Below are 18,523 nucleotides of genomic sequence, written 5' to 3' on the forward strand. Positions count from 1 at the left end.
CCAAGGCAGGAAACTGGTAATTGTCCTTGTTCCCTACACCAACTTATCAATGTTTCTATTCCTCGTTCTAAATACAGCTAAGCAAACATTACAAATGACAGATCATCAGTTATTTGGTAATCAGTTACGAACATCTTAAAACCCATTTCAGGTCCAGCTCTCTTAACTATTTTAATTAACTCTAGCTGGGCCCAAATTCCTTCCTATTCTAACTAATTTCAACACAGCTAGCCCATAACTAAAATCTTTATGTTTCACACAGGACTTTGCCATGAGATAAGCACAGAATGCAGTGACAGTATAGCGCTATCTCCAGGCCTGGCAGAGGTGAGACCTGGTTAGCTCATTCTGGGTAATGCATCCAGACAAACACTCCCACTGTGGAAAACTCTGGAAAGAAGCAACTGCTCACATGCATATGACTGGTCAAACAAAGATCATCCTAAATTATGGGACAGCCAAAATGGGCAACCACCACCAACCACTGAAGCCGCCTGAAACTGCCTCCCTGTATACCGGGAACTTGGACTGTAAGATAAGCCAACACAGCAGGAACTGGATATAAGATAATGGAGGTGCTATTGTCTGAGTGTTATCTCAGATCTAGGGGGAGGTTAACAAAGCTGGGGGAGAAGAATGCAACACTGATGATGGACACAACTGCAGAATTTATGGGGCATAAGGAAAGCCAGCTCAGCAACTGTGCTGAAATCAGCTCGGACTTGGTAAAAGGTAATTCCGGCAGGGGGAGATCGCGACCACCAACTCCAGAAACCCACCAACCCCAACAAAGAGGAAGACTGAGCACAAGGACTAATTTGCATTAGAAGCAAGGGCATCAACTAACCAACAGAGTAACAGAACTGTGTACCCAATGAGCAGTAATTAACTTCTTTGTTAAAATGTATTAATAGGGAAAAGACCTCAAGATTCCTGCTACTGAGAAGCCCAGAGTGAAGAAGGATCAAAAGGACACCACTGGATCCACAGGTGGTGACTATCTTCTACCTGATCTCTTTCTGCTCTCTTTTCCATTTCTTTCTACCTTTCTCCCAGACATTCCATGTTAAATAAAATCCGTATTATTGACTTCAGTGTATGATCTTGTTTGAACCTTAATTTGGGCAGGGGGACATCTCAATAGTTGGATCTTAGCACCAGGAGCATTGTTTTTTCAGCTGTAAAGAGAGCTGCACCAAGAGCATGTGGCTCTTGAGTAGGAGGAGTAAAGGAGAAGACCTCCACCCTTCTTAGCAGCATTCTTACAAAACCCAAGCAGTCGTGGAATCTCACATTCAGATTTTGCTTGAACCAGGCCAGGACACCACACTGCTAACAAAAGTAACAATGCTGGCTCCCTTGCTCATTCATTTCTATCCCATGACAACAGAAAGATTTATGCTGCCATGCAGGGAACTAGATTAGGGACTGCAATATGGATTCAGTGAGGCTGTGCCAGGAGAGAAAAAGTGTTCCCCCTCACTGGCTACAGGCTCCTAACATGTGCACCTCTTTCATGAAATGCTGGGCTGCATTTTAGGTAGGAAAAATCATGGCCCATTCTTAGTTTCCTTCACAAGTTACGCGCTGCATCCACAAGGGCATCTCAAGCCATTCAGCAGAATGGATTTATAGCTTGTACAGTATTATTTCCAACTCAAATCTCAGTTTCCTGGGAGTACATCCAAGACTACTGAAGCATCCTGAGACACCAGGAAGAGACTGCTCTGGTTTGCCCCAATTTTGGCTCATTTTTGTCTTCACTGTTGCAAACAGGTTTCAGAGCCAATTTAATAAAGCCACTGGATGATCATTTGTAGATCCAAGAGGGTATTTTTATTTGTAGATGCAAAGTGCCTTACTAAAAAAAGAGACCTTAATAGTTCCCTGTCTTCAGATCAAATCAGTCAAAAAACCCACTAGTTTTCTGAAAGAGAGCTCTTTTTATTAAATAGAGTGCTCAGAAGCAACTGGCAATTTTACCTGCAACGACATAGTCATTACAGAATAAATAATTAGGGTTTCGTACAGCAATCTTTCCCAGTTTTACAGATGTTTTGCTTGAGATTCTAACTGTACAGATTTCAGAACAAAAAATATTAACAGCAAGTTACACATGCAGTTAAAATGTTTAAAACATGGGCACACTAGTTAAAACTAATAAAAGGTACATCAGATTGAAGGCAGCACCAGCTATAAGATTTTTAACATAACTACACAGAAAATTAGGGTGTTTCAACTGTGAGCTACAGATTCTTTTCTCCTCTTGCTCTTTCTATAGATACCACTTGCAAGCCTTTTCATTAAAATGCATGGGTTTGAGGGTAAGCTGGTTATATTTACACAGGTCATGTTTCCCAGTTAAGAACAAACACTTAGAAAACTTAATTTGAGAGGCAGTATCATGTGCAATAACGTCTGAATCAATTTTTAAAATAATTACTGCTTTCCTCTTGCTTCTCATTAAGCCACTACTGGTGCTGCAAAATTGGCAACTTCTTCAAACCAGTTTGTTCCAGAAAAAGCTGCTCCCATCTAGTTGTGACAGCCTGCTGCTGCTAGTAGAGGGGATAGGTTAAACCAATAAGCAGGCACATCTCAAGGGAAAACTGGCAACTACTGCCAAGATACAAACATTCCAACCAACCACCAATCTAGCAAAAAGTTTATTAAAATTATAATTAATTAGCTGTTAATTAAAATTATTTAAAATCCTTTAAAATGCAAATAAATGAAAACCAGACAAAGACTATTAGCTGTAATCCCCCCTCTGAAAGAGTGTTACAGGCCAGTTTTTATGCTGCAGTACATTGACTTTTCTTGGAAAGCACTGCAGAGCTGAATTAAAATATTTCAGCTGCTCTGTGAAATGGTTCATTGTTTTTGCTATACGTGCCCAATCTTCAAACATTTTAGATAGCGTCTATTAAGACTTCAAAACTAAATTTTCAAGGATTGACTCTCTGGCCACTTCTGAATACCTTCAGAAATTCTGATGGGAGAGTTTACATTCATGTCCGAAGCCGTCCAATGTGTTTTCTTCAACAACACAATTACAAGAAGTGTCATAGTGTTAACAAAAGGAAACACTGTTATTGTGGGATAGACAGTGTTTAAGTACAAGATGATGAACAAAAAGTCTCACTGTCTTGCAATGAACGTGCTTAAACGATGATGCAGAAGCTGCCAACAATTAAGCCAATTGTCACTGCTGACTGTGATGAGCATTTCTTTCATCAAAATTAAAATACATTCTTTCAAGTCCTGAAATTGTCAAGTATTTCCAAATGGTATGTAATGAATTCAGACATACAACATGCAAGGATTTTTAAGATTCTGTGATATTCTTGCATCATTTTCTCTGATCAGCCAAATATTTAATTTTGAAATAACATTGTGAAAGTGGGTTTAATGCTGTCTAGATTTATACATTCTACTGAAATACCATTTTGCAGACACTCTTAAGATCTTGCCAACAGTGCTCAAGTCCTTTGTATCCATGTGTTTCTGGAACAAGGAAATTAGTACCTTTCTCCATAAATAGCAGCATGTTAACATGTTATTACTAATTATAAAAAAAAAAAGATGACTGGGATAAAAAAATTTTGTTGCCAGCATCTCTGGTATGAAGATGGACCCTGCCTTAGAGCACAACACAGCTAATAATAATTTCTTTGTAGCACTACATTTCATACTCTGGTCTTCATCTTTTCGAGCTCTTATCTACCACCAGCTGTTAGTTCAGTAGTTGCAGTACAATGCATCTATTCCCAGAAATCATAGTTATAAAAATAGCAGGTTAGCAGAGTATCATTTGGACAGTTAAGAGCCAGTCACACCCTGAAGAACCAAGCCCTTCTCAGGCACTGAAAGAGTTGGTTCTTCTTAATTCTTTGTTGAAAGGATGAAAACTATACTCCAACATGTGACACTCTTGAGTGTTTTGCCCACTTCTTCTGTTTAGCCCCAGCTACCTTAATGATCCCATCAACACTGAGCAGATGCGAAGGTTAAAAAAGCCTCAAAAAATAACTTCTAAGAATCTGGATCATATTAAGGGAACCAAGTTAGAAGCAGCAGTGGGAACAACAGTATGTCAACAGGCTTTAGTCAGAATATTTCAGTATAAATGTCATCCAAACAGGAATGATAACACAATTCAAGACCTTTGACTAGCTCCCCTTCAAGTGCTCAGATGCATCCTTGCAACCTGTTCCTTCACAAGTCTGCTTCCATTCTCAATATGTTCACCACTCAGTAACTGGAAACTACCCATGAGACTTGGCAAACAACCCTCTTGGCCCTCATTTTTCCAGCCGCTTGCCTCAGGGGAGCAATTTAGGTGCCTAAATAGACATACCTAATTTGAGGATAATATCCTGCTTGGCTTCCAGCTACTATTCCAGAAGGAAATAGGGCTCCTGTGGATTGTACAGTACACCTACCAGCCCTTTTTAAAATACTACAGGCATTCAAAAAATTCAGAAATGGCAGAAGATATTCTAGTTCAGACAGTTGAATTTCAACTTACCTGCCTATTCTATGCCATTTGCCATGTATTTTTGATATTGTGATTTTAAATTCCTGTTGGAAAACACCATTGAGGCACAGAGCTCTTTGCACCCAAACAAACTGCAGTCTGTAGCTCCACAGGAAAACTTGGTTAAAATCGCTAAAGTGTCAATATTCAAAGCCATCAACTTGTTAACTACAGTGTTCACTGCATCTGTCCATACTCTGCTATAGGGATATTTATTTTGAGGTTATCCTCAAGGACAGAGTTCAGAAGTCATCAATACTTCTATTATGTTTCCTTCAAACTATCTCAAAATACAGATTACAGTGATGCAAAAATATAATGGAAAACTCCATCAACTTTACCTGTAAAATATATGTGTGGGGAATGGATGTTCAAAAGGACATAGAAATAATGTGCTGATTTAAAATAATAGGCTCTGCCTTTGTTTAAGTTATTTTGTTTGGTGAGAGGGTGGAGAGAGAAAAAAAGGGCTGATTGTTACTAAGAAGAGATTTTTTACTAATTAATGTCTCTTCAACATATTCTTCAATAACAGTATGGTAATAGCACATTTACCATCCAAGTATACTGCCCAACACTTCAATCCCCAACAGCAAGAAGGAGGAATTTATGTATTAATCAATAAATTCTGAACATTTTAAAAGGTACATTTTGAATCTGTGCTGCAATTAAATCTGTTATATAACGAATACTTTAACCTGGCAGTATTTTTAAATTTTCTAGATTTATTTTTTTAAAGCTTGCTCTTGGATAGGGACAGAGACAATGAAAAGTAAAAAAAAAAAAAAAGATTAAAATTCCCACTCTAATAAGAGAAAACAATAAAGATACCGATTTCCTGCAGTTTACATCAGGTAAGTCTGAGTGTTCTGCAAGACACTATTAATGGAATAAAAAAGTAAGGCTCCAAGCCATTTAATTTAAGTAATACAACCCAAGACTCCCAAATCCAGTCTATTCTGACTCCTTGTTATATTTAAAAGCTATTCAACAATAAAGCTTGTCACAGGCAGGATTTTTGCATCTACGAAAAAGCCATTCTTAATGGCAGCACAAAACTAATACTGATTTATTATGCTGACTCCATAGAGTAAAATTTGGCACCTGAAAGATGGATAAAGTTTCTTTGCAGTGTTGCCAAGTTTTAACACCTTCCATGGGATTCATCTAAATGTTACACGAAGTTCCCTTCACAGTCACTGCAGACCTAGGTAATAGTTAGGTCATGAGTAGTCTCATTGTTAAAGCAGATGTTTACACTTGGTCAGATGAATCACACCTTAAAAACATCCATTTCTTTCCAGTAACTACACTAATATGCTTATCCATTATTGGGCATCCGCTTCAATTGCAAGAATTCTTCCGATATTCTAAAACCAGTCATTAAGAGAGGAGAATATCCTCCAAATATCCCTGCAAATTACAGGGATTGCCTTTTGGGTGTAGATGCTCAGGAATAAAAAGCCAGCTCACTTTATAGTCTTCTCTTACATATGGCCAGTATTCCACAGCACCACTGTAAGGGTTCAAAAAGCAAGGTGCCCAGCTTTTTCCAGACCCCACACAGCTTTAAGACTACCAAACTGGAGCAATATATGCATTGTGAGATTCACACATGGTTATGCAGCCTTCAAGAACCAGCATTAATTAAGAAGCAGTGTTACCTTCTCAACTGACACTGCATTAATATGAAAATTACTGAATGTAACTAATAAAACACATTCCTTCTGGGTTGAAGAGATGCACTAATTGATCAAATAAGAACAACAGGGATTTCTAACAGCTGCCCTACAGCTTTCAGAAAACAGCAGGTTACAGAGCCAGCAGTGATACTACTTATGTTCCCATGGTGTATCTCCTTCTGTTGCTGTAATCTGCAGTAGATAACTGAACCATGAGCCAGACCCCGTTGGCTGATGTGAATGAACATCCACATCCACTGAAGAAATCTAATCTTCCTATGGTTTCCTCCATTTTCTCAGAACTAAAGAAGAGCTTCTTCAAAGGCACTTTCCCAGCATGACCCTCTCAGTACTAAGAATGAAGCTTAAGAAAATTCATCTTCTACCAAAACTGGTCTTCTTAAGTGCCATTTATTTACCTTCTGTCCTTTAGACTCACTCAATCTTTTTCCACCTTCTTCCTTTGAGGTACCATACTGCCTCAAAGGATTGATAATGAAGTTCTGAAAATATTACACTTAGCATCCAATACCGGTTTGGGAAGGAACTAGGACTGTACTTCTATTCCTACTTTATTTTTAAGGAATATTCGCAAGGGTTCCACCATGACATTGTGGTTCTTAGTCTAGTTGTCTGGCATAATGACAAATGAAAAGCAAAAACAAACAGCCACAACTTTAAGCCAGAACAACAGTGATTCTGACAAAAGTTTTGAGTCAGACATCCTGCAGCTCACAACACCTACACTATACTCTCAAAAATTTATATCAGTCAAAAGGCAGCCAAAGAAACCATATTAAATCTGACCTCATCTCAGTGAAACTGGGAGCAGGGAAAAAGAAAAAAAAACCATACAATACTTACAATCAGATTGGAACAGAATACAATAATACTGTTGCTAAATGGACTTTTAAAGGATACAAGATTAGCATTTAGCTTCTTAAAGAATCCAGATTACATTCAGCTCTTGCACAAAAGGTGGAATGAAGCAAAGAGGACTGTCAGCTGAATCCATCTGGGATATCCATATATATATATACACATGTATATATATATATATATATATGTAACTTTATATATAAGGTCATCTTCATTTTGCCAAAACAGCTTCTAGACTCATTATTTTGAAGTGAGATCATTCTCCCTGTTGAGTGTCAATGGCTGTGATAATCTAAAAGACACAAACTACCACAAACCATGGCTTTGCTTCTAACTTGTATCTAGTCCAGCTGTAAGGCCATTTCTGAAAAGCAAAAGGCAACAGAGTCCTGTCTCCCTGCACAATCCATCAAGATGCACACAATTTTACCTATGGTGCCAGTGCCAACAGTCTGTGTATCAAATAGTTATTTACTTAGTGATAAAAGCAATCCTTGCAAGTCATTCTTATGGTATAGATAGGAGTTATGACAAACAAGATAAAACCAGGGTTTTTTGTTTTGTTTCATTTTTTGTTTAAACTTCACTGCTAGATCTGGGAAGACAACAGGTCCTCTCACATGTTCCACTCCAGAAACTTCTGAACTCTTTCACAACACTGGACTCTGCCTTTGCTATGAAGCAGAAAATAAACATTCTACTTAACAACTTGGAGTGCAGTATTTGAAGAAAGAGCTGCTAGTAGCTCTGGACTCCCGTTCAGATAAACTATCTGAACACCACCTATGTTTATCCAAGGAAAGAATTCTATGTGTCTGTTTTGAGGTAATACTTACTCAGACAACACTTAACACATGAACTCTGAACACATGAATACGTTGGAGTTTCTTGCATAGAGAAGGGACTGAGGAAAAGTTTAGAACCTCTCAAAGGAGATAAAGTTCCTTTAACAGATGATTAAACTAAATCTAAGTACTCTAAATTCAGCGATTTCCAAGATATGCTAGCCAGTGGGTTATACCTTCACAGTCCCTTCTCCCTACTCCCAATGGGAAGAGAAAACTGAACAATTGAAGGCCAAGTAGTCTGTAGTTGGTTAAATTCAACAAACAGTCCATAGGTTAAAACAAATGAGAACAATAGCTGCTTATGTGCAATGGAAAGCCCCCAAACAAGACAAAAGCAAATAAGGAACAGAACTATTGAGTGCTGAAAGCAAGAAAAGGTAGGAATCTTCAAACACCCAAAAGAGATAAATCTAATCCAGAGGTATGATACCCCCAGGGTTTCAAAGTTCCCAGACATTTAGCCATTACTGAGGCCCTGTTATGGGACACTATTCATCATTACATAGCTCTACATTCATTCAACAAAGCTTGTCTGCTAAACAGATTGTCTTTATCTCAGTTTATAACTGATGAGTTGCCTGCTACCTTAATTTAGCACTTTGGGGCTGTGATACTGAAATCAGCCAGATAGAAACTTTCTAACAAGAGTTTAGAGTACTAGAAAGCAAGCACTCTTTATTGCAGTGCACTGGTCACTTGAAAGATCCTTCCTCTAACCAAGTGCCCTGAGCATCGGGTAAACAGAGTTTTTCATCATACACACTGATGACATACTCATTAGCTATCCCCCCTTACCTGATGCATACATATTACTTTATTTGACATAGTCATACTCCTTATCAGGAGTCCTTACATGGTTCTTTGGGGGTCTTCTTCAGTGGTCTTCAATGTCCAGTGTTCTTTTCAGATGGCTGTTCCTCAACCCCCACTTTTGAGTAAGCACAATATCATTGTTTTCTATAACTTCTGCTTTATCAGCCTTGCAGAGCTGAGCTGGCATCCTACTTGCCTTTTGCATGACTTCTGTTTGCCTAAGTTACATTCTTTATCCATTTCTCCAAAGCTGTGCTGTTCTGTTCTACTGTCCTCAGACTAAAATGATGTCCTGTTCTACTGTCAGCTGGGCAATGCTATGAATTTCAACTTTTACTTGAAAACTGTTGAAACAATAGTTACAAGTCACAGAAGTTTCTCCAAAGACAAGGATGATTCAAAGCTACTACCCCTTCTCCTTAAACCAATTGATGAGGAAGGCATGTAATTTACACTCCTACATCATTTCAGCAACTAGTTTACTCATTACAGCAGAGACCAGGTTAGAAAAAAATAGTATTTCAATCCACACTTTTGCTGTTCAGGACAATTTTGCATACTGCTTATTTCTAGTAACAGACTTGTTGGTGCTGGGCTGTTTTATCAAGGCACTGCACCTAGCACTTAAAATTAGAGCCCTGCTCCCACTTTAAATGTCTCATTCTCCAGTCCCAGCAGTGCTGCAGCTCTCTCCCTCTTTCTTTCCACCTACTCATTCCCTGTGCAGCTGCCAGCATTCCCTCCCCTAAGAGCATCAGTGTTACAAGTACCCTGACATAGCAGGTTCAGCAGCAACTGCCTAAGCACAATATGAACTTGTGTGAGGGCTGGATTATAGCATTAGGTCAACAAACTTCAGCTCCACACATCCTTGACCACGTTCAGACTCTACAGCACATGCCTAGAAATTAATGAAGCCGATCAAGTAAGTTTTATTAAATGCCTTCTGACCTCAAGCAGACATCCTAGAAAATACAGGGGGTTTTCTAAGTCAACATGTGTGTGAAGATAGTCCCATTTCCTTTTTACATGCTACAATACAGACAGATGTGTCAGCTCATTGGGAAAATTATACAGCCACTTTTCAAATTAGGCAATCACTTTAGTTCAAAGGGTATTTGCACTACAGTCTTGTTTTATTCAAATTGGACTATATTCACTTGAGGGACTACAGTTGAAAGGGGAACTCTCCATTTTAATAGAAAGTTGCCTGTGGCAACTTAGTTATTAATCAGAAGCAGAAATCTTTCTACATTCAGAAGGCAAATGGCTTAGCTCCCCTGTCCATGTACTCCCTCTTACAGAGGACTTAGCACTAGAGTTGCAGATTTCTTTTTTGAAATGAGTACGTCTCCATGACCCAAATCCATGTTACAAACAAGGGCCCTCAAAACCCATGAGTGCAGTTCAAAGAGCTGAGCCTTGCTTACTGTCATCCTTTTTCCCACAGCCCACTGATAAACTTCAAAAATAACTAGAAAGCTTGTTCAACATCAGTCCTCTATCATGTTAGTAATGTATGTAAGGTAATATGCAATTTTCTCCCACATAAAAGCTTCAACTAAGCATTTACTTAAATCACTGGAGAGACGGTATCAAGTAATTAGGGACATTCCTCGGCTCAACCTTCAGTTTCTTAGCTGATTTTACAAGACTGTTTCCTATTAAAAATGGTGTCATTTTCTTACTTCACACAACTGTTTCATGCTTTCTTTGATGGTAAACATTTATGGTTTTATACATACTCTCTGGCCAGTAGGTAAAAAAGTAGATAATTTGGTCAGTTCAACTATGGCACTGATGCCTTCAAAGCACATTTGAACTGCAAGTACATACTTTAAACACTACACAACTCCATAGCTACCTAATTGCTGAGGTAAATTTTAAAAGCATCACTGGAATTTTTCTATGAAAAGAATTTTTCTGTGACCTTTAAATTTGCCAAAGAAAAAAGAATGCTTCATAAAACTGTTACAGCATATAAAAGTTAAATAAAAATCAGTAAGTCCAACAGAAGATTTTGATACTATTAACAGTTCAGAGGGATCATCTACACTGGCCCACAAGCCACACTTCCAGCCATACACACCTGAAGAACCCTGCCTGACCAGTGTGTTATGGAGGCCAGATACCCATCTTCAGCCCATGGAGAATCCTGTGCTGGAGCAGGTGGATGCCTGAAGGAGGCTGTGACCCCATGGGAAACCCATGCTGGAGCAGGCTCCTGGCAGGACCTGTGGATCTACAGAAAGAGAAGCCCACACCGGAGCAGGCTTGCTGGCAGGGCTTGGGATCCCATGGGGGACCCACAGTGGAGCAGTCTGTTCCTGAAGGGTTGCAGCCTGTGGAAATGACCCATGCTGAAGCAGTGTGCAAACAACTGCAGCCCGTGGGAAGGATTCACATTGGAAAAGTTTGTGGAAGGCTGTCTCCCGTCAAAGGGACCCCACACTGGAGCAGCAGAAACACCATGTGACAAACTGATCACAACCCCCATTCCTGTCTTCCTGCACCACTGAGGGGGGAGGAGGGAGTGAATTGAGCATACAGTTAAGCCTGGGAATGAGGGAGGGGTGGGGGAAAGGTTTTTTTAAGTTTGCTTTTTCTTCTCATCATCCTACTCAGATTATGATTGGTCATAAATTCAATTAATTTCCCCAAACTAAGTCTGTTTTGCCCATGATGATAATTGCTGAGTGATTCCCCCGTCCTTATCTTGACCCACAAGCCTTTTCTTATATTTTCTCTCCCATTTCCAGTTGCGAAATGGAGTGACAGAGCAGCTTTGGTGGGAATCTGGCATCCATCCAAGGTCAAACCACTGCACTACTGTATTAAAGTATTTCATTTTACTGCAAAAACCTTTTAAAAGTCTAAATTTCCAATTTCAGAAATAATGGATTTTTTAATCTAGTCAGTTACTCATCCTGAAATACAGTCCTATTTAGAATTCACCTTAAGTTCCTTTTGGTTTTCCCCTGACTTGTTTTTAGATTAGATACAACAGGCAAAATACCAGCTTTACAAGTTTACCGTTACTGGGAAATTCCACTAAATAATATGGAAATTCCTCCTACAGCATCTTAACACACACAATACTGGCATAAAGATTTTCCTGTACAAAAGACAAGTTTCTTTAACAACACTACCTTTGGAATCAAGAGTTTCAGCAAAATTTCTTTCTCAAATTTAACAAACTGCATGAAGTCACTTTGTAGTACACACGGAATTCAGCAGACCAACCTAAAAGCCTGCTGCATAACTGAGTAGTTCTTCAGGACATTCCTCCTAGGAATGAGCTAGCCCACAAAGAAGACACTCGTTCTTCCACTTGCCTCTTCATGAACATATATACACCACTATTTTCCCTTGCTCTTCAGACAAGACATTTTCTTAAGAGATTGCTCTATTATAAGCATTAAAACAACCCAACACACTTTCAATTAGACATAGACCTGAGAATTTTTAATACATTAATACATATTTGCTTTCCTCATGATCCTTTCACCTTATGATCTAGGATTCTTTTCCCCTGCTAAAAGTACTAATTGCTTACCAGAGACATTATTAAGCTGATTTTGTATCGAAACAGAGCTAGGTTGGCCTCTGAGGATAGAAATCTTTGTCTGAAAAGAAGTTTCACACAATGATACAGCTATTTTGATAACTTATACAGCTTAATTTCTGTAAGGCTTCCAACTGGAATGAGCTTGGCAACTGCAGTTGTTTTAACACTCATCTGATGTTCCTGATGGCTTCAGCTTTTCAATCTCCCACTTTCTATGAGTGAAAGAAGCAAGAACATAAATGCATCCAAATTACCCTGGAAACACTATTCTGCATATATACCTAAGATAATAAACATCTATTACATACTTATATTAATCATATATCGGAGCAAGCATGATTCAAGCTTATTTCTACAACATGCAGTTGTCTACCTTAATAAAGGCTGCATAGGCAGGCCTCCAGATTTTTATGGAATTCCTGGTAGAAAAGAAAGCAGAATTTTTTGGCAAATATATCCCTACTTCAAATTACACTTGTCCAGTAAGTATCATCCCATTGTACATCTCTCGAGAGCATACTCTTCTCTAAAAGAAGGGTATTATAACTAGAAAAGTTAGAACTTTCTCTAGGTAGTTCATTCATTAATATTTTAAGCTTTTACTAGCTTAGTGACTTTTTAACCAAGAGATTTGTGCGTTACAGGCTATCAACACAGTAATACTGTATTTCACCTGTAACAATGCCAAATGCATTTCACATACGCAATCTCTAGGGCTCTGGGAATTTTCAATTCAAAATAAGCACAAAACCATAACTAGAAATCAGAACATGAAAATGTTTCATCCAAAACATGATGTTTTGTTTCATCTAAAACATGAAAACTAGACATGTCTTTCCTATACGTATTCCTGTAACATACACTATTTCCAAACATTAGTACTCCCACATCTCCTTATGTTGGGGGTTAATTCACTTCTTGATGCACTACAGCAGAAACATGATCCTTGTGAAAAGGATGCATGCATAGATGTTTGTGAAAGTGTGAGTGTATAGCCACACAACTAAAACATGGGCTCTTTGTAATGGCAAAGATGGAAAGAATTCACTTTAAGCAAGTGGGAATATCAAGGATGAAATGAAACTAATCATTTGTAGCAGCAGATGTAGAAAAATAATCTTAAGTCTTCTTAGACTACCAAGGCACGGAAGAAAAATTGAACTTCACCATAAGAAACCTCAAATGAAGCTATTATATCCTTCAAACTAACTAATAAGGATCCCAATCACTATCCAACTAAAAGAGGAAAGTAACAAAAGACACAAGTAACAAAATCTAAGTTGATGTCAAAAGCTGTATTTTCAAGGTCAAATGAAGTGATGAAAGTCCAGATACAAAGATCAGATGAGAATCTGAAAGAATTTGAAGCTATCTGTAAAAGGACTGACTGTGGGACATAATAAAAAAGCAGATGTCATCCACATATGTGAGGGGATGCCAAGGGTAAGGTCTTCATTCCATCATTAGAGAACTTTAAACTGTATTGCTAAGCAAGTATTTCTGGAAAGTAATGACCTGAAACATAAACATCTCTGAAATCCTTGTTTAGTAAGTCTGAAGCATTTATTCCTTACTTAACAGCATGTATTGAACATATTTGAAATGTTAGTCTGGACACTCCCCAAAAATTTAGATCAGGGGATTGTCCAAACTTTATAAGCTTCTAACAGCTTCATGTAAGTTTGCTTGTTAGCAGCTTTGCTACAGAGGAGTTACAGAAAAAAAATGTTTCCCTCTACTGTTTTGGCATTGACCCTAGAAAGATTTTGTGATGATACCTGCATAAAATTTTTATATGCAGCTCCATTCACAAGTATTTCCCCCCACCACTTCCAAGTCTATTTCGTGTACAGATTTATAATAAAGAAAAAACAAGGATACTTGCAACTTAAAAAGTTTTGAAAAGGAATAGAATCTCAATCTCTAACTTTGCAGCTTTCATGTACCTGTTTCACATTTGAAAATTCCAGAAGAGTACCATGAGGGTCTCCACAGTACAGACACTACCCTTTAAGTACAGGCTACTACTCACTCACTGAAGTGCACCTTAGACAAAATTTGGGCAAATGGCAGACTTCTAATAACAGCCTTTTTTTGTATGCATCAGTTGTAACTCACACAACTGGATAGTAAAGAATGGCCATTTGAGAAACAAAAAGAAAACCCCCATGAACTTAGCCAAATAGTTAGTAGAGGTGTCTGTAGATACTTGCTCACAAGTGGGTGTCACATTTACAGAGCTGCTCTTGCAGCACTCCCTGAAGTTCATAATGTTCTGTCTGACAACACATTTTTTGGCAATGCAACTCCAAAATTACCACCTATAGCAAATAAGCTGCCACTGGACATTCGGAAAGCAAGCAGTGAACTCTCCAATGCTAAAATCACTGGTGTCTGACACACTGATGATTCTTCAACACCTCCAACTTCAGGAACAGTACAGAAATCAGAAACTCCAGGTTTTCTTTTCTATAGAAGCTATTCTTCTTCAAAACTGAGTGCAGGTGGCAGCATACAATATTTCCATGCCAACTGGCCTTTCCACCAGTTTGCCTTTGCAGGAGGAATACTGGCTAACATTCATCACATGAAACTCCTCTGCATGTCTTGCCACTTGTCTGCTGGTTATCCATGCTGAATCTTGTATTCAAGTGAGCAACTCCAGAATTCTTAATTCACTCTACATCTTTAAGCATGAAGTCTTTTCTTTCACAGCTCCCTAATTAGTTGTTAGAATCTTTACATAAAGAGAGCCAACATTTTCCCAAATAAATTTGCCTGTGTGTTGAAAGTTGAAGGCACACTTTATTCTACTAAACTGAACAAATGTTTCTTCTTGGAAACAGTTTGATGAAGACAAAAAGTAACTCCAGATTATACTTTAAACTCTACCTCTTTAGCTACCTGTTTCTCAACTAATTTCAGTACTGATACAACACTCAAGCCTGGTTTGGTGAAGCACTTTTCAAATCACATCCTCTCTTTTGTTCAAGAGGGACTTTCTTCAAGCTTCTTTTTGTGCAGCATCTTAGCGCTCAGCACACATGCATAAGCAGTCTGCCTGCTTATCTCTCAGGACATTTCCTAGTTGGCAATTTGATTGTGTTCCTTCCTTAGGACATTCCTTCCAGTGCAGACAGCTTCCTTGCTGTTTATTTCTTCAGTTTAGTCACAGTAATTTCATAATTTACATCATAAGAGTTATTTGTTATCCAACTTTCTAAGTTTATACTCCTCAGTTTATTTCTTCATGTCATTTTTCATAAGCATTTTGCACAACATATTACCAGAAGAGCTGACAGTTTTGCACTGCTTTGTCCTTCCTTCCATGTTGTGAGATTTTAAGAACCCCTCCAACTGTAACACATTTCCTCTATATAATCAGTTTTAGACAATAACAGGTGAGTTTTTTTCCCAATCCTAACTTCAAGTTCACAGCTTTTTTTGTACCAGTTGGAAAACAGAAAGTAGACAATGCACATCACCAGGTTCAGCCATAGCTAGCTAATATACAGTCCCTGTCACTTTAACCAGGGCAAACACATGACAAGATATAAAAAATGTCCCACTGGACAATGAACTGTAGTACGGAAGCATAAGTCAACAGGGTAGAAATAATTGTCACCAAAAGTGCAGTATGTGTAGAATGAGGAGGAGTATGTAGTGTGAAAGTCATTCATACAGAACCAACTCACAATCAAAAGGAGGGAATAGAGCTACAAGTTTACTGTTGCTATGATTCATTATCAAGCAGATGTTTGAACAGCACTAATCTTTTCATTCTTATCATACATCTCATTCCTCATTCAGCTACAGATCCCTATTTCTGCTATATTTATATGGAGCATCTGGGAATGAACCTGTGCCGTTCATGACCTCAAATCTCAAACGACAATGATGATGATATCACCTCTTAAACTATGTTGTGAACTCCAGAGCTTGTATCTATGCCCTCTTTCCTATTTCCAAGTATCTGATCTCGAAATACCTCATCACACTGCAGAGTGTGTGTTTTTCTGTTCCTCCCATGCAGAATTTCCCATTTCTACTCATAGGCACGAGCAATAACATGTCGTAAATCAACTAAGCTTAAGTATATAGGCTTTAGGTCTCACAGATTTTCCCATTCTGTAACTTTTGATTAGGCAGTCTGACTGTGACATACATTACATGCTTAAATTAAAGACTGAATGAATATACTAACACAGACAATCACACAGATGAAGAGGCTCAGCATATCCTGTTAACATACTTGGGAGTTTCTCCGATATTCTGAAGCAAATCTCTAACTGTCCCAAATATTCCTTTCTCTCAAGAGGACATTTCCATTACGAATTGCTGCAAAAACTTTGCATATTCAAGTTGTAATCTTTTGGTCAGAACTCTGGCAGTGCGGTGAAATTTTCCTAGATACATTTAAAGGACTTAAGAATGGTCAACCTGGAGCTACTACTTTTCCCTTGAGCCCCCACTACACATCCCAGCGAGAACAATCTCCTCTATTACCTATGGATTAGCTCATTCCATCACACTTCCTCTCTTCTATTCAAGTTTTTCTAAGACCTTGACCAGCTTCCACTACAGGATGAGTGTTCGCACTTTTTTCTAAGATAAAATTGCCTTTAACAAAACTAAGTGATCCATTAGACCTAGCCTAAGAGGGCTAGGGGAAAAAAAAATCAAAAACATTAGGAAAGTAGTTTCAAACTGGAGGAGTTTATTCCACATCTTCTACAGCGATATGCACTTTCCAAATACACTGACACAGGCTACTATGTCAGTATATGAGCTTAACAAAACTTCCTCGTGGCATTCTCCCTTCGGCAAGGCAATTAGCAAGTAAGTGGTGCATGAATGCATTAGCAGAGCCATCCAGGCTGCCCATCGCGCAGACAAGTGTTGTTATTATTGCTCGGCCACACCGGTCCCCGCCCAGGCGCGGGATCGCTCCCGGCCGAGCGCCGCGCACGGTGGATGACACCTGCAGGACTCCCGTCCGGCCGCGCTCCACACTCCAAACGTCACTCAAAAAAAGTCTGTTTTCTCGCTACGTTTTTGTGCCCCTGTTATCAGCCCGTGTTCAGGTTTTCCGCCGGCCAGGGGCCAAAGCCTCCCGGCTCCCTCGAGAAGGGCTGCCCGGCCCCGCACGCACGGCCCGGCGCGGGGAGCGGGGCCCGGCTCTCACCGCTCCTCTCACCGCTCCTCTCCATCAACACAGAGAGGTCCTGGGAAAGCACAATAGTTCTGCCTTCCCTCCGAGGTGGGAAATTTAAAAAATAACGATTAAAACAAACCAAACCAAAGCACAACCCCGCCGCCAGCCTTGGCGCTGGCGAGCAGCGAGCACAGCCCGTCCCGACAGCTCCGTGCCCCAGCAGCTCCGCGGCCGGGCACCCGCACCCCGCCCACAGCACCCGGTCGCGACAGCTCCCCGTTCCCCGCACCAATCGCGACTCACAGGCCTCCGGGTTGTGGGGTGGAGGGGGCAGCAGCCCTCAGCCAGGCGCCCACGGGCCAGGCAGGGAAGGGGGGGTACGGCAGAAGGGCCACTTACCGGGCGTGCAGTGCAGGGGTGAGGCTGGCGAAGAGACAGGCGAGGAGGGAGGCGCCGCCGGTGGCGGCTCCTTGGGGGCGGCGGCGGCCGCGAGGGTCAGGACGGGGGGCAGCATGAGGTACCGGTCGGGCTGCGGCAGGCAGCGCTGGCACACCGAGTGCAGGCAGGGCAGCAGCTTGGGCCGCCGGCTCTGGATGGGCTGGCCGCACACACCGCAAGTGTCCAACAGGTTGAGCGGGGCCGCGTCCCCGCCGCGCTCCGCCGGGCCCTGCCGGCTCTCGGCCTCGTTCTCCCCGCTCAGCGCCGCCGCCGCTGCCCCCGGTCGCTCCGCCGGGCACGGCCCCCCCGCCACCGCCGCCGCTACCGCCGCTGCCGCCTCTTCCATTGTCCTGCGCCGGCCGCCGCCGGAGAGCCGAAGAGAGGCGGGGCAGCCCCGCCGCTTCCCGCCCGCGCCGCCACCGCCTCCCGGCCCCCGCCCCGCGCGGTGTTTGTGTGCCCGCCCCGGCAGCGGCCGCCCCGCCGCGCCCGCCGCCAACGGCCGCCCGCGCCCCGCCCCGCCCCGCCCCGCCGGGACCGCGCCCCCGCCCCCGCTACGTGCGGCGAGCGCTGCCCCGCCCGCCCCGCAGGAACCGGCCCGGC

General features: G+C 41.0%; 1 protein-coding gene across 2 annotated transcripts in view; it reads right to left on the bottom strand.

The window, feature by feature from the left end:
* Positions 1-18,269, bottom strand: part of TRIM24 (tripartite motif containing 24) — a gene marked incomplete at its 5' end in the record, with an annotated part of 56,692 nt that extends 38,423 nt beyond the window's left edge. For both annotated transcript variants that reach the window (XM_082279940.1, XM_082279939.1), the window contains one exon: positions 17,885-18,269. In XM_082279940.1, coding sequence (XP_082136066.1) covers positions 17,885-18,269 — 385 coding nt within the window. The remainder of the gene's footprint in view (positions 1-17,884) is intronic.
* Between the last annotated feature and the right edge of the window lie 254 nt (positions 18,270-18,523).

Source organism: Coloeus monedula (assembly GCF_965178545.1).
Source record: "Coloeus monedula genome assembly, chromosome: 4".
Taxonomy (NCBI): Eukaryota; Metazoa; Chordata; class Aves; order Passeriformes; family Corvidae; genus Coloeus; species Coloeus monedula.